The following is a 16143-nucleotide window of genomic DNA, read 5'->3' on the forward strand; positions in this document are numbered from 1 at the left end:
TGTGTGTACCTGATAAACACTGGTGAGATGCAGTCTGTAGAACAGGGGAATAAAAATGTGTGCTGGAATCAGGAGACCCAGAATATATGAGCAGCCAATGAACCAATACTGCGTGCCATGAGCGTAAACCTCAGCCGGGGTGCCAATGATGGCCACGGCCGACTGGAAGGTGGCCATGAGGGACAGAGAGAGCGGCAGACACTTCATGCTCCTGTCGGCGATCAGGAACTCTTGCGTGGTGCTCTGCCGTCCTCCAGTGAAGGCGTAGTACAGGCCGATGGACATGGAGGCCACCAGCAATAACCCAAATATCACATAATCGATAACAGTGAAGTACTTGTGCCCTGCGGGATCCATGCTGAGGCTGCAGGCATGAAGCGTGATATTAGAGTCTCCGCTGCGTGATCAGGGCGAAGGTCAAAGCCATCGCTCTGCCAATCTGATGACGACAAGCTGAAACTGATAAAAGATAATGCACTTATTAGTCAGTCAGGATATGTGTGTGCTAGTAATGCAGTGTTTCCCCAACCCTGTTCCTGAAGGCACAACAACAGTACACATTTTCAACATCTCCCTAATCAAACACACCTGAATCAAACCACCAGAACTTTGGAAGAGACTCCAAAACCTGAAGGTAATGGGTCAGATAAGGGAGACGTCCAAAAGATGTACTGCTGGTGCGCCTCCAGGAACAGGGCTGGGAAACACCTGAGTAATAAACACTTCCTATTGTATTCAAATGCTAATTGATGCCAATTGCAGATATGCAGTGAAATGCTTAAACAACCGCTATACAAACAATAGCAAAAATATTAACAACAACAACAAGAGTCTAAATCTGGAGAAATAGAAAAATAGAAAATAAATGTAAATATAAAACTAGAGGTTATTTCTAAAATATCTGTTTTATATTTATTAAATAAGGGGCAGCACGGTGGCGCAGTGGGTAGCACAATTGCCTCACAGCAAGAAGGTCACTGGTTCATGCCTCGGCTGGGTCAGTTGGCATTTCTGTGTGGAGTTTGCATGTTCTCCTCACGTTGGCATGGGTTTCCTCCGGGTGCTCCAGTTTCCCCCACAGTCCAAAGACATGCGCTATAGGTGAATTAGGTAAGCTAAAATTGTCCATAGTGTATGTGTGTGAATGAGTGTCTCCCAGTGATGGGTTGCAGCTGGAAGCGCATCCGCTGCGTAAAACATGTGCTGGATATGTTGGTTCATTCCGCTGTGGCGACCCTTGATTAATAAAGGGACTAAGCCGAAAAGAAGATCAATAAATGAATGAATTATGATTATAATATCTAGTAAATATAACATGTTAAGTATAATTTATAACTCAATAATATTTTTAAAAGCCATAAATTTAACCAAATGTACATTTTCTAAATTATTTCTAAAATGTTTGTTTTATATTTCATTCATTTTCTTTTCGGCTTAGTCCCTTTTCTAATCCGGGGTCGCCACAGCGGAATGAACCGTCAACTTATCCAGCACATGTTTTACGCAGCGGATGCCCTTCCAGCCGCAACCCATCCATACACACTCACCCACACTCATAGACTACGAACAATTTAGCTTTACCAATTCATCTGTATCGCATGTCTTTGGACTGTGGGGGAAACCGGAGCACCCGGAGGAAACCCACGCGAACGCAGGGAGAACATGCAAACTCCACACAGAAACGCCAACTGACCCAGCCGAGGCTCGAACTGGCGAACTTCATACTGCGCCGCCTTGTTTTATATTTATTAAATATAAATTGTTCAATATTATTTAATTATTCATTAACAACTGCAAAACCAGCAATTATTGAGGTTAAATATTAAGTTGTTGTGGTTAGGCATGGGACGATAACCGGTTTCAAGGTTTACCGCGGTTTGGAAAAGTCAAGGTTTTAAAACCGCTAATGTTTTCTGTTATACCGTTCCTAAGGTGTGTGTAGGTTTTTTGTTTGTTTTTTTAACATCCTTTTCACAACTATTTTATTTAGTTTTTAGGGCATCTCCAGCAGAAAAGGAACCTCTACAATCAAAAACTACTGATCCAAAATATTTTAAATGTTTCATAAAATAAATAAATAAATCTTCAATAGGTGAAAAAAGTCGTTTTTTACCCAGACATTTTAAAAGATCATATCTTGGAGCAGAAATCACAACACAGTGATACTTTTATCCAAGGTTATCATACCATCAAAATCTTATACCAGCCCATGCCTAGTTGTAACTACTCTTAAAAATACACATATTAAGTTTTAATCATTTTAAAAGTCAATTTAATAAAATGTAAATATTACAAATGATTTCTAAAGTAGGCTTTACATTTATTAAATCTAAAATGTTAAATTTTAATTAATCATTCATTAATAATACAGAAATACCAAATATATATTATTAAAATGTTTTTTAAAATGTTTCATTGCAAAGACCAGCAATTAAGCTGTTACTACTGCACATACTAATGGTTTTTAATAATTCTAAAAGCCGTAAATTGACCAACCCCAACTTCATAGTTCATCTAGAAAGATTTAGGAGTCATTTAAAAAAAAAATCTGAGAGGATTTCTACTTCCAGAACCCAACTCTAATCAGAAAACATTCATTAACATGCTATATACTAAAGCACAATGATATTGTTATTGCACATTTGATGTTGGGTTACCATGGGTTAACAAATGATGGTAAACACCAAACCTCCAGGCACTACAGAGTTAACAGTTCCTGGCAGTTACAACTAGCATGCAAAAGAGACGCCACGAGATTGCAGTTTCAACTTTACCCCAAATGCGTTTCTCAAGATCATAATACACGTAATTAAATGAACATATACATAAATAAATTAGCGTATGCTAAATGTTAATTATCCCTAACACTAAGTTGTTCAGTTTCACTTCCTTGTTGTGGGTTTGTACAGTTTTGTGAACGCATTCTCAGTGTTCACTATATACACAAACACAACAGGTGCACGTGTACTGTATGTGTGTGTGTGTGTGTGTTAGAGATTTACAGGTGTTTTACCTGAAACGGTCAGTCAAATCATCTGGAGCTTCTCACCCTCGATGTGTTTCATCCGACACACGCACACAGGACTGTCAGAAACGCACACCTCCCACATACACCACCAATGTTTCTGCTGCCATCACGCCTGAAGGTTACTGACACACACTTTGACAGTCAAACACACACATTTGCTATCTAAATGTACTTAAGTGGCAGTTTGCATTTGTCCAACAACACATGTATGCTGCTGGTTTATATTATCGACATACATGCTTGTAAAGAACTTTGATAGTCACATAAAATTAAATCATAAAAAAATGCGCATTCCTGTATAAAAATGCAACCACGTGGAGGATAACAGAGTGTATATTCATCTGCAGATTACGCTGCTGCGCAAATAGCGCGCAGTGATGATGCGCCCGAGCGCGTTTTGTGTTTTCTCTTCCGAGGTCGTGTATGACAACAAATAACAGCGCGCCAGATTTCAAAACAGTTGTATTTGCAAGGAAAAAATGAGCAAAAGTACCAAATACGGCGTTAAAATCTAATTTAAGTGATAGACAGATGGAAACAATGGATCAAGGTAATCTCATGATGGTCGTTTACTATATAAATGTGTTAAATAGTATGTCAAGACGTGTTTAAAAATAGTTAGCATGTCGCTTATAAACGCATATTTCGACTCAATTACATTTATCTTCTGCTATTTTATAGGTGTCTACAAGATGTTTTAAAGTGTATAATTGCATAAATTGAATCTGCTTTTTGGCTGTTACTTAATCGTATTGTTTTACGCTGTGTAAAAATAATAGACATATTCTCATAGATGGACGCTTGCTGGATGGATGGATGGATGGATGGATGGATGGATATAGACAGACAGACATAGATAGATAGATAGATAGGCAGAAATATAGATAGGTGGATAGAGTGATAGATAAACAGATGGATAGATAGATAGATAGATAGATAGATAGATAGATAGATAGATAGATAGATAGATAGATAGATAGATAGATAGATAGATAGATAGATAGATCACTTAAATATAGTATGCATAACATTTAGGTAACACTTGGGTTACATTCATTTTCTTTTGGCATAGTTCCTTTATTTATCAGGGGTCGCCACAGTGGAATGAACCGCCAACTTATCCAGCGCAGTGGATGCCCTGCCAGCTGCAACCCAGTACTGTGAAACACCCATACACTCTCGCATTCAGACACACTCATACCCGGAGCAAACCCACGCCATCTCGGGGAGAACATGCAAACATAACACAGAAATGTTAACTGACCCAGCCGGGGCTCGAACCAGCAACCTTCTTACTGTGAGGCGACAGTGCTAACCGCTGAGCCACCGCGCCATCGATCTAATTTTCATGTTAAAAAATAAATACATTCTTCACATAAAAGTATGTTTTGTTTTAAGGCAAGACACTGCAGGATAAATAATACTGGTACTTCTCACTACTCCAGTGGATTTCATTAAGAATGACAAACTATTGTTTTCCAAGCTTTTTACACAAAATTTTTCTAAAAAGGAAACAATTATGTATTGAAAAATGCTGTAATTTTTGTGTTTTCTTTAAAAAAGAAATCTGAGTCAGGTTAAGAATTCAATTTCAGCTCAATTCATCTTAATTTCTATAGCGCTTTTACAATGTAGATTGTGTCAAAGCAGCTTAAAATAGAACTTGTAAACTGATATATAAACTGATATAGTGTCAGTCCAGTTTTCTGAGTTTAGTTCAGTTCAGTTCAGTGCAGTGTGGTTTAATTTTCACTGCTGAAAGTCCAAACACTAAAGAGCAAATCCATCGATGCGCAGCTCTACAAGTCCCAAACCAGTAAGCCAGTGGCAACAGTGACGAGGAAAAACTTCACCAATTGACGAAAGTGAAAGGGGAAAAAACCTCGAGAGAAACCAGGCTCATTTGGACAAGACCATTTCTCCTCTGGCCAAACTTCCTGTTTCTTGACTTTTTTTTTTTTTTTGCATGTCATATTTAACTTTTATAAACAGGGTATTTTGGGAATTCCTTTAAATCACAAAATGTAGAATAAATGTTGTAGGTAATCTGGCATATTATATGAACATATCCCTCAGCGGAAACAAATTTGTAGAATAAATGTTGAATAAGTGTTGTTTACCTGTGTGTTCACCCTCAGAATGTAGATTCAATGCCTTCTTTAAGCTGATGTGTCATATTAGAATAAAATGACTGAAAAAAAAGCGCACACTGTCGAATATCAAAAATCAAAAGACACCAGTGAGATTAAATGACAAGCAGTTTACTGAGAGAGAAAAGGCAAATGTTGACCATTGTATATGTCTAACAATAAATGTAATGAGAAATGGGAGTAAAATGGGAGCCACATGGTAAGTTAGATCACTTGATTAGACTAAACCAAACAGAGGAGGAAGAGAGATGGCATTGGGGCTCAGTGGTTGGCACTGTCGCCTCACAGCAAGAAGGTCGCTGGTTCGAGTCCCGGCTGGGTCAATTGATGTTTCTGTGTGGAGTTTGCATGTTCTCCCTGCGTTCGCGTGGGTTTCCTCCAGGTGCTCCGGTTTCCCCCACAGGCCAAAGACATGCGGTATGGGTGAATTGGGTAGGCTAAATTGTCTGTAGTGTATGAGTGTGAATGAGTATGTGTGGATGTTTCCCAGAGATGGTTTGCGGCTGGAAGGGCATCTGCTGCATAAAACATGTGCTGGATAAGTTGGCGGTTCATTCCGCTGTGGCGACCCCACATTAATAAAGTGACTTAGCCGACAAGAAAATGAATGAAATTGGCCGTAGTATATAATTTTTTGTGATTAAGTGTATGGGTGTTTCCCAGTAATGGGTTGTGGCTGGAAGGGCACCCGCTGCGTAAAAAACATATGCTGGAATAGTTAGCAGTTCATTCCGCTGTGGCGACCCCTGATGAATTTTTTTTTTTTTATGATTGTTTTATGTGTCATATCATGCATGTTTATCAGGAGTTCTGGTTCACCTGATGTCTCTGGAGAGGGCAGGTGTGGGACAGCAGGACCAGCATCAGTCTGAGAGGATACAGATGCTGAAAGTCAGAGCTGCGAGCCTCCGTGCAAAAAGAGATCAACTCAAACATCAGGCCAGCGTCATCAAGGTGAGAAAGCTTTCAAATAGTACAGAGACATTCATTTAAAAAAGACAGAAGGTCGCTGGTTCGAGTCCCGGCTGGGTCAGTTGGCATTTCTGTGTGGAGTTTGCATGTTCGCCCCCTGTTCGCGTAGGTTTCCTCCGGGTTCTCCGGTTTCCCCCACAGTCCAAATACATGCTGTGTAAGTAAAATGAATAAACTAAATTGGCTAGAGTGTATGAGTGTGTGAATGTGAAAGTGTATAGGTGTTTCCCAGTACTGGGTTGCGGCTGGAATGACATCCGCTGCGTAAAACATTCCGCTGAGTTTCATTCCGCTATGGTGACCTCTGAAATAGAGACTGAGCCGAAGGAAAATAAATGAAGTTACTGTGTATTAATGACAATTTGGATACTAATATTTGTATAATTATTGTTCTTGGTGTGTGCTTCATTATCTGTTGTCATTGTACTGCAGATCCTGAAAGATAAAATCGGCAAAAATCTCCCTTTTGGAGATGAAGAAGAGGATGGCGATGATGAAACTGGAGGCTTCGCAGCTCTACAGCAGTCTTTGTTAACAGCTTGGAAAATGCAGTTGAAAGATCTTCAGCACGCACATCATTTAATAGGTAAACACACGCAAATATCTTCTTTTGTGTTTAACAGAAGAAACATACTCATAAAGGTTTAAAATCACATGAGCAAGATCAAATGATGAGGTAATTTTCACTTTAAGGTCTCTTTAACTCTTTCCCCGGCATTGACGTGATGACTTGTAATATCTCTTTAATTAGGAGACAATGCTTCCTTGTTATTCACAAGTTTTTACAGCGATCTGTGTTTTAAGTATATCACGGTAAGGGAAGTTAAAGAACTTTTGGCTCTCCTGGGTGCAGATTATAAGATGATCAGAGAAAGTCAGGGTCTGTCATGGAAAACCTGGAAATGATCCTACTGAGCTCAGTCCTCTATTTTAGAGCTGGTCCATTGTGTTTCTTTCTCAGGTGGATTTGATTTGGTGGAGTGTAAGGAAGGGAAGAGTGTGTGTGTGTCGTTTCACACAGCCTACGAAGGTGTGTATCTGGACACGTATAACATGGAGCTGGACCTGATGCGCACCGTCCAGATCTCTCGCCATAACATCCCCCCGTCATTCCCTCTGGAGGTTTTAGCCAAGCAGAGCCTGGAGAAAGACCTTAAAGCTTTCCTGCAAACCGTCAGCCAGAACCTCAACGCTTTGGCTGCTCGCAGACAGCAGGTCACACTCGTCAAGGTATCAGGATTGCTGCTTTTAATATTATGTGTTTAGTTTATAAGTGTTTAGGGTCGGTAAGATTTTTCAGCTTTTCTGATAAAGTATGCTTCGTAAGGTTGCATATATACAGTTAAAGTCAGAATTATTAGCCCTCCTGTATAGTTTTTCCCCAATTTCTGTTTAATGGAGAGAAGATTATTTCAGCACATTTCTAATCATAATAGTTTTAATAACTCATTTCTAATAACTGATTTCTTTTATCTTTGTCATGATGACAGTAAATAATATTTGACTAGATATTTTTCAAGATACTAGTATTTAGCTTAAAGTGACATTTAAAGGCTTAGCTAGGTTAATTAGGTTAACTAGGCGGGCTTGGGTAATTAGGCAAGTTATTGTATAACGATGGTTTGTTCAGTAGACAATCGAAAATAATTATTGCTTAAAGGGGCTAATAATTTTGACCTAAAACTGGTTTATTATAGCTGTTACGTCCTACTTAAATCTAGTGGTAAAACACAGCTAGGAAAGAACAAATGAAGGAAGAGGGGAGAGTACCGCTTCCAGACCCAGAATCATCAGTCAACACCTTCTACATATTCTGATCACCATCAGGCAACCATTGATTTATTGTGTTATCAAAAGAAATGATGTATCTTACATTTTAGAGAACATAATACAAAAAAACAAAATACCTGAGGATATGGGGGTCCAAAATAACAAACAAAACAACAAATAACTAATTTTAAAGACAAACTAACTTATAAAACAAAATAAAACATTCTCCAGAATATATATATAGATATAGTTTTTGCAGACATGGAAAAACAAAGAACAGACAGACAAAGCCATCATGTAACAATAAATAGCGCTGTAGCGTCCTGGTTAAAAGATGACTGAGTCTTTCACTGATGATTCACGATTCATTTAATTCAATTCAATTCACCTTTATTTGTATAGCGCTTATACAATGTAGATTGTGTCAAAGCAGCTTCACATAAAAGGTCAAAGTAAATAGGAACAGTGTAGTTCAGTTTGTAGTGTTTAAGTTCAGTTCAGTTTAGCTCAGTTCAGTGTGGTTTAATAATCACTACTGAGAGTCCAAATACTAAAGAGCAAATCCAACGATGCGCAGCTCTACAGATCCCGAACCATGCAAGCCAGTGGCGACAGCAGAGAGGGAAAAAAACTTCACTAAAGGCGAAAGTGAAGAAAAAAAACCTTGAGAGAAACCAGACTCAGTTGGACACGACCATTTTAATTTCTCCGCTGGCCAAATGTCTTGTGCAGAGCTGCAGTCTCAGTGGCGGAGACTGGAAGCTGGCCTCAGCGAAGACTCGTCTGTCTCTGGAGCGTCACAGGAATCAGTCTCATGTTCTCCACTCTTTCATGACCATCACAGTAGCTGCTCAGGATTCGGCCAGGTCCAGGATATGGAAACCTTGGGATCATCTCGTCGTTGGTCTTGGATCGAATCAGTGACTCTGCATAGTCTGAGGGCCTCGGGGAGAGTATCCCCAGGTGGAAATGGAGAATAAAGAAAATAATTAGCGTAGCTGATGTTCACAGTGTATATCAGCAAGATGCATAACCTGTGTGGAAGCCCCCTAAGTGGTGCACTAAGTGTATGCTTTACTGAACAGATAGGTCTTTAATCTAGTTTTGAATTGGGAGAGTGTGTCTGAGCCTCGGACGTTATCAGGAAGGCTATTCCAGAGTTTAGGAGCTATAAATGAGAAGGCTCGACCTCCTTTACTCGACTTTGCTATTCTGGGTACTACCAGAAGCCCTGAGTTTTGAGACCTTAAAGAGCGAGTTGGATTGTAGCGAGACAGAAGATTGGTTGGATAAACAGGAGCTAGATTATTTAAAGCTTTATATGTAAGAAGCAATATTTTAAATTCAATACGAAACTTAACAGGCAGCCAGTGTAAGGAGGATAAAATTGGGGTGATGTGATCAAATTTTCTAGACCTGGTAAGAACTCTGGCAGCTGCATTTTGTACTAATTGAAGTTTGTTAATAGAGGATGCTGGGCAGCCAGCAACGGTGCATTGCAGTAGTCCATCCTAGAAGTCATAAAAGCATGGACTAGCTTTTCTGCATCTGAGATGGATAGCATACTTCGTAACTTAGCGATATTTCCCAGATGAAAGAAAGCAGTTTTTGTGACATGGGATATATGATTTTTAAAAGTTTAATTGCTGTCTAATATGACACCCAGATCTTTTATAGTAGAGCTAACGCTAACTTTGTATCCCTCTAATTGCAGGTCGAGTTGTGAGATCTGCTGTGTACAGGATTTAGGCCCAATAAGTAATAATTCTGTTTTGTCTGAGTTTAAGAGAAGATAATTGTTGGTCATCCAGTCTTTAACATCTTTTATACACTCCGTTAGCTTGGACAGATTAGACGTCTCGTCAGGTTTAGTTGAAATATATAATTGAGTATCATCTGCATAGGAGTGAAAGCTGATCCCATGTCTTCTAATAATGTCTCCCAGGGGTAGCATGTATATTGTAAACAGCAAAGGGCCTAAAACTGATCCTTGAGGCACCCCGTATTTTACTGGGCTGATTTGTGAAGGCTGTCCATTAATATTCACAAACTGGTAACGGTCAGATAAGTATGACTTAAACCATTGTAGGGCATGTCCCTGGACACCTGTAGACTTTGAGCGATTAATAAGGATACCATGGTCAATGGTGTCAAATGCCGCACTAAGATCGAGTAGAACTAATAGCAAGATGCACCATTGGTCAGCAGCTAAGAGTAAATCGTTGGTTATTTTCACTAATGCAGTTTCTGTACTGTGATGAGCTCTGAAACCTGACTGAAACATTTCAAAAACATTGTTGGTTTGCAGAAAGGAGCATAATTGAGCAGAAACAACTTTTTCTAGTATTTTAGATATAAATAGAAGGTTTGAAATAGGCCTATAATTAGCTAAGTTGCTGGGTTCCAGTTGTGGTTTCTTAATAATAGGTTTAATAACAGCTAACTTGTAAGGATTTGGAACATGGCCTAAAGATAAAGAAGAGTTGATAATGTTAAGAAGAGGTTCTCCTATAACAGGTAGCAATTCTTTCAGTAACTTTGTTGGAATTGGGTCCAATATACACGTAGCTGATTTAGAGCTATTTATAATTTTGTCTAGCTCTTCCTGTTTTATGATTTTAAAGCACTGTAGGTTATTTAGATTCAGAGGCGTGTTTGCTGGATCTGAGGTATAAGGCGGTGCAGAAAGTTTAATATCTCCTATTTTCTGTCTAAAGCCTTCTATTTTATCACTGAAAAAATTCATGAAGTCATCACTGCTAATTTGCGGTGGAACGTTTTGTTCCAAAGATGACCGATTATTTGTTAATTTAGCGATGGTGTTAAATAAGAATCTAGGATTGTTATGATTATTTTCTATCAGTTTGCGGAGGTGCTCAGCCCTGGCAGATTTTAAAGCCCTCCTATAGCTGGACATACTGTCTTTGTATGCAATTCTAAAGACTTCTAAATTAGTTTTTTTCCATTTACGTTCCAGGGCACGGGTTGCTGTTTTGAGCGCGCGGGTATGACTATTATACCACGGTGTAGTTTTATTCTCTCTAGCCTTTTTTAGTTTGATGGGTGCCACAGTATTTAAAGTGCTAGTAAAGATGGCATCCATACTGCTGGTTACTACATCAAGGTCATTTGCGTTTGCGGGTGCTATTCGAAGTAGAGAAAGATCAGGTAAGTTATTTATAAATTCATCTTTAGTGGATGGAACAATAGTTCTACTAGGGCGATATATCGGAGCGGATCTGCTAATTTCAGGTAAACACAGCTTATATAGTAAGAGGTAGTGGTCTGTAATATCACCACTTTGTGGTATAATGTCTACATCAATGACCTCAATTCCATAAGACAGAATTTATTGGTCACACTCCATAGAATTAGTACACATTATTTCATCATGAATCGCCGTAAGAACTAGAGAGGAAATAAACAAACAACAAACACAAATGAATCCTGAAAGTTAAAACACTAAGCCAACATCAACAATCAAAACATTAATCTTAAACAAACCAAAATTACCTTATTTTTCCCCCTCGAACCAGGAGCTAAAACCCATGAAGGAGGAATCTGTGAAGCAACCGTACACCTGTGCCCATGTTTCACCCAGCGTTCCATGCTTTGTTTTCATTCATGACTATACGCAATATATATATATCCGGTAGGCTCTGCAATTGATGTCATAATTAAAGCCCCCAAACAACTTAATTCATTCAACAAACCAAACCATATACCAAATACAACAAAATAACAACAAAAATTCTAAATCATAAAGTAACACATTACTTCAAGTTTCTTTACACTCCCACCAAATCATACAGTATATATAAAACATGAATGATTTCCATATATGAACATCCTAGAACTCACAGAATTCACAAACTCAGTCTATGCAAAGTACCAACTTTTACACCCATAAAAGAGAACAACATTGGGATATGCAAATGTAAAATACAGCATGAAAGCCAGACCAAAAAAAGAAGGAAAATGGCAACATACAAAACATATATGACCCACAACAGACAATGCAAGAATTTCATTCATTCATTTTCCTTCAGCTTAGTTCCTTATTTATCATGGGTAGCCACAGTGGAATGAAACGCCAATGCAATAAATGTAAAGATAGTTTTTTTCACAAATCTTCAGAAGTAAAAAGACATATTAGTCCTTAGTTTAGTCCAACATATTAGTCCTTATATTGTATCCTTATAAAAAAACACTGGATTCCCACAAAGATGAGGAGATAAGATTGCATATATTTAATCAAATACAGCAATATTGTGAAATATGTGCTTGTTATTTGAAATAATGTTTGTATTTAAATACTTTACAATATAGTAGCATTAAAAAGTAATTTATTAATGTTATGAAAAGTCAAATTACTACAGTCTTTAGTGTCACATGATTTCATAAATGATTTTTGTGAGCTGTTATTTGTTTTCTAGGATTGCTTCATGCATAAGTTTCAAAAGAACAGCATGTATGGAAGAAATTAAGATTCTCTGTTTCTACTTGTATGTTCAGTAAAACTGGATTTTTTTTATTGTCAACTACTGATGAAATGAAAATTGCTGCAATTTAAAGTCATAGTTGTTGTTTTGCATGAAATAGCAAAAAAGGTGTCATGTTGCATGCTCATATTTATTTTTAGACAACACAATAGCAATGTTTTAACTTCAGACGAGTAAAGATTTTCAAACACCACAAATAGATACTAGTTGTCATTTTCTGAATTTTAAAACATGTACAGTTGCAGTCAGATTTATTCACCCCTCTTTTAATTTTTTCTTTTTTAATATTTCCCAAATAAAGTTTAACAGAGCAAGGAAATATTATCACAGTATGTCTGATAATATTTTTTCTTTTGGAGAACGTCTTATTTGTTTTATTTCGGCTAGAACAAAAGTCATTTTAAGGACAAAATTATAAGCCCCTTTAAGCTATATTTTTATTCGATAGTCTACAGAACAAACCATCATTATACAATAACTTGCCTAATTACCCTAACCTGCCTGGTTAATCTAATTAACCTACTTAAGCCTTTAAATGTCACTTTAAGTGTCTTGAAAAGTAGCCAGCCAGATATTATTTACTGTCATCATGGCAAAGATAAAATAAATCAGTTATTAAAAATGAGTTATTAAAACTGTTATGTTTAGAAATGTGCTGAAAAAATCTTCTCTGTTAAACAGAAATTGGGGAAAAAATAAACAGGGGGGCTAACAATTCTGACTTCAACTGTATATTTGCAAATGTGTGTTACGTTTTTTAGATGTTTTAGTGGGATGCTGTAACATTTAAGTGAGACAGGTGTAATGTGTTCGACAGATCAAGGATGAGGCAGGAATCAATTCTCTATTTAAGCTTTTTACTCAGTTGAAACAATTATATAACAGTAATAAATGAAAAAAAGAAATAAACATTTACAATTATCTTGAAACAAAAATGAGTGTAAGCCAAATCAAAGAAATTAACAAAACAAAACAATCATAAAAAATAAAGTCTAAACTAGGCGTCAAAAATAAATACAAAAAAAACGAGATCTTCAGTGTATAGGAATTAATTAAAGCTACAAAACTCCAAATACACAGCTGGCAAAACACTCAAACTAATCTAACAGAACATCAATCTAAACTAAAACAAACCGGATAAAACGGTCAAAGCTTAGTTTAGAACCACACAACAACCATCACATTGTGTTACTTGAAGCCAACGAAGTTCAACAAGCAAACTCGAATTACCACAGTAAACTGAGATAATAAATCACTAAACAGCCGAAGCATAGCACAATCAAATTGCGTGGAGCACAAATGTTACGCCGAGGCGGAGCGCACATCACACACTGGTCTGTCGGGCTTTAAATCCTTGCGGCTTGTCCTGGGATTGGTGGAACCGACACCGTCATAATGATGAAGGACAGAATGGTAAACCAATAAGTAACCTAAGGGCTGAGCAAGCGGAGAGGAGGGTGAAAACAAATAGACAGAAAGAAAACATCTAACATAACAATATGTTATTAGTGAGATATTGATTTGTTGGATTTAGTTATAGTATTTTTTTTCTGTATTAATATTCTAGGAAAGGTGTTAAAATACTTTTTAAAAATTTATGTTAACTATGTATTCATTAATTTTGTTTTATATTTTTATGGTGACCATTTTACCATCAGTCCAGATGCAGAATTGCCTTTTTGCTAATTCTCTCACAGTGGATATTTCTGTATTATTAATGTGCACTTTCTGTCAAATAAAACTAAATGGTAAAACTGAACTGGTGTGATCAGACCTGAATAGAATAAATCAAATATTAACATTTTTACTTAAACCAAACCCTTAATTCAGGGCTGCCCAAACTCAGTTTTGGAGGGCCGGTGTCCTGCATATTTTATTTCCAACCCCAATTAAACACACCTGAACCAGCGAATCAAGCTCCTTCTAGGTATACTAGAAAGCTCCAGGCAGGTGTGTTGGAGGAAGTTGAAGCTAAACTTTGCAGGACACCGGCCCTCCAGGACTAAGTTTGGACACCCCTGTCTTACTTAAACCAAATCCAAAGAAACAGAATTATCAACTAGTCTCCTAAGTTATTTCCTTTGCTGTATATTTTGCAACATGGTAAATATCTTTAATATTTATCAACATTATGTCTCCTTGTTGAATAAAAGTGTGTTGTCTTTTCCGCAGGATCTTGTTGGTTCGGTGGAGGTGATGGAGAGCAATGAGCTGTGCAATATTCTTGTGCTCATGTGTTCAGCACAAAGCGAGCCCCCCAGAGCTGTTTTATGCACGCTGGAGTATAAAGATCTTACACAGAGTCTCCCAACACACGTTAGCATTGAGAGTGAAGGTACAATCCAATACCAAGAGAAACCGAACTATAAGTGTGAACAAACTATGTTGCTGTTATAGACATGACATTCCTTTTAGAGTAAATGTAAGGATCTTTACTTGATGAAGGCACAGTTTAATCTAAAGCATGCATTTTATTTTTGAGGAAGGAAAAGGAAATGGTTCATTTGGTATCATTTGCTTGCTTTTTTGTAGATAAAACACTTTCTGGATCTCCACAGTGGAAGAAAAACCAGTCTCTGCTCCTGGAGTCTCCTGCTCACACGGCTCTCCTGACCATGAAGAGGATGGGAAGCATCGCTTGAGAAACAGGAGGAAATTAATACCTTTATTGTACATATAAAGCATATAAAAGTCCTGGAAACTCTTGCAGTGGCCTTATACAGTTAAGAGCTTTTATATTCAGAGGAAGATATACTAAAATAAAGAGTACTGGAGAAACAAACTGCTATTTAAAGACACAGTTCCCCCAAAAATGTAAAAAATACTTCATTTACTCACCATTTGCTGGCACTTTTTATTGATGAACATAGAAGAAGATATTTTGGAACCCATTGGCTTCTATAGTGTTTTATTTTACTATGGATATTAACATATCTCCATTTGTGTTCAACAGAAAAAAGAAACTCATAAAGGTTTTGTAATCAATTAAGAGCAGTGTTGGGTAAAGCTATGTTTAAAAGTAATACAACACTTAATCTTAATCTTTAAAAAAAATAATAAATAAAAACATTACAAACTTTCACATCCTTAAAAAGTTATACATTTGTCAGCGCCAAATAGCCTAGAGCAGGCATGTCCAAGCTCGGTCCTGGAGGGCCGGTGTCCTGCAAAGTTTAGTTCCAACCCCAATCAGACACACCTGGGCTAGCTAATCAAGCACTTACTAGGCTTTCTAGAAACATCCGTGCAGGTGTGTTGAGGCAAGTTGGAGCTAAAATCTGCAGGACACCGGCCCTTCAGGACCGAGTTTGGACACCCCTGGCCTAGAGGTTAAGTGCACAGACTTATAGCACCATGGTGCTCACGGTGACCCGAGTTCGATTCCTGACTCGAGGTCCTCAGCTATTTCCAGTCAATTCTCTGCACTATTCTATGAATAAAGGTTAAAACACCTAAACAGTAATTATATATTTTTTTAAAGTTACACATTTCGTGTCAACTAAAAGGAAAAGGGGGTTTGGGGGGAAATGTTATCAGACCTTTATACACTGTAAAAAAATGCTGCGTTCCACACAATCGATTTGTGTTGGCACAACATGAAGGAATTAAGTTACCTTATTATTTTTTTTTTTACAAATTTAAGCGGACTGAACATAAAACAATTAAGTTGATGCAAAAAATTGTGTTATTTCAGCTCATTTTAAACAAGTAGTTTAAACAA

General features: G+C 37.6%; 2 protein-coding genes across 4 annotated transcripts in view; one reads left to right on the forward strand and one right to left on the reverse strand.

Annotated features, from left to right (window-relative positions):
- The window catches only part of slc5a6b (solute carrier family 5 member 6), a 25463-nt gene extending 22096 nt beyond the window's left edge, over positions 1-3367 (reverse strand). For 2 of the 3 annotated variants that reach the window (XM_056477466.1, XM_056477465.1), the window contains exons 1-2: positions 3014-3367; positions 10-459 (exon numbers count right to left, since the gene is read on the reverse strand). In XM_056477466.1, the coding sequence (XP_056333441.1) occupies positions 10-357 (348 nt within the window). In that variant the 5' untranslated portion in view covers positions 358-459; positions 3014-3367. The remainder of the gene's footprint in view (positions 1-9; positions 460-3013) is intronic. The other variant, XM_056477464.1, reaches the window with a different exon arrangement.
- An 81-nt stretch (positions 3368-3448) lies between these two features.
- Positions 3449-15204, forward strand: cenpo (centromere protein O). The gene is made up of 6 exons (XM_056477579.1): positions 3449-3578; positions 5984-6132; positions 6583-6736; positions 7112-7380; positions 14595-14757; positions 14955-15204. Exons 1-6 carry the CDS (start codon positions 3560-3562, stop codon positions 15062-15064), a joined length of 864 nt encoding a protein of 287 aa, XP_056333554.1. The 5' UTR covers positions 3449-3559; the 3' UTR covers positions 15065-15204.
- The last annotated feature ends 939 nt before the right edge of the window (positions 15205-16143 follow it).

The sequence above is a fragment of the Danio aesculapii genome, chromosome 17 (genome assembly GCF_903798145.1).
Source record: "Danio aesculapii chromosome 17, fDanAes4.1, whole genome shotgun sequence".
Taxonomy (NCBI): domain Eukaryota; kingdom Metazoa; phylum Chordata; class Actinopteri; order Cypriniformes; family Danionidae; genus Danio; species Danio aesculapii.

Bases quoted from the DNA above. Each gene is read 5' to 3' on its own strand.
- cenpo (XM_056477579.1), top strand. The intron at 6,133-6,582 runs GTGAGAAAGCTT...ATTGTACTGCAG, and splicing joins ATCAGGCCAGCGTCATCAAG to ATCCTGAAAGATAAAATCGG. The intron at 7,381-14,594 runs GTATCAGGATTG...TCTTTTCCGCAG, and splicing joins AGCAGGTCACACTCGTCAAG to GATCTTGTTGGTTCGGTGGA.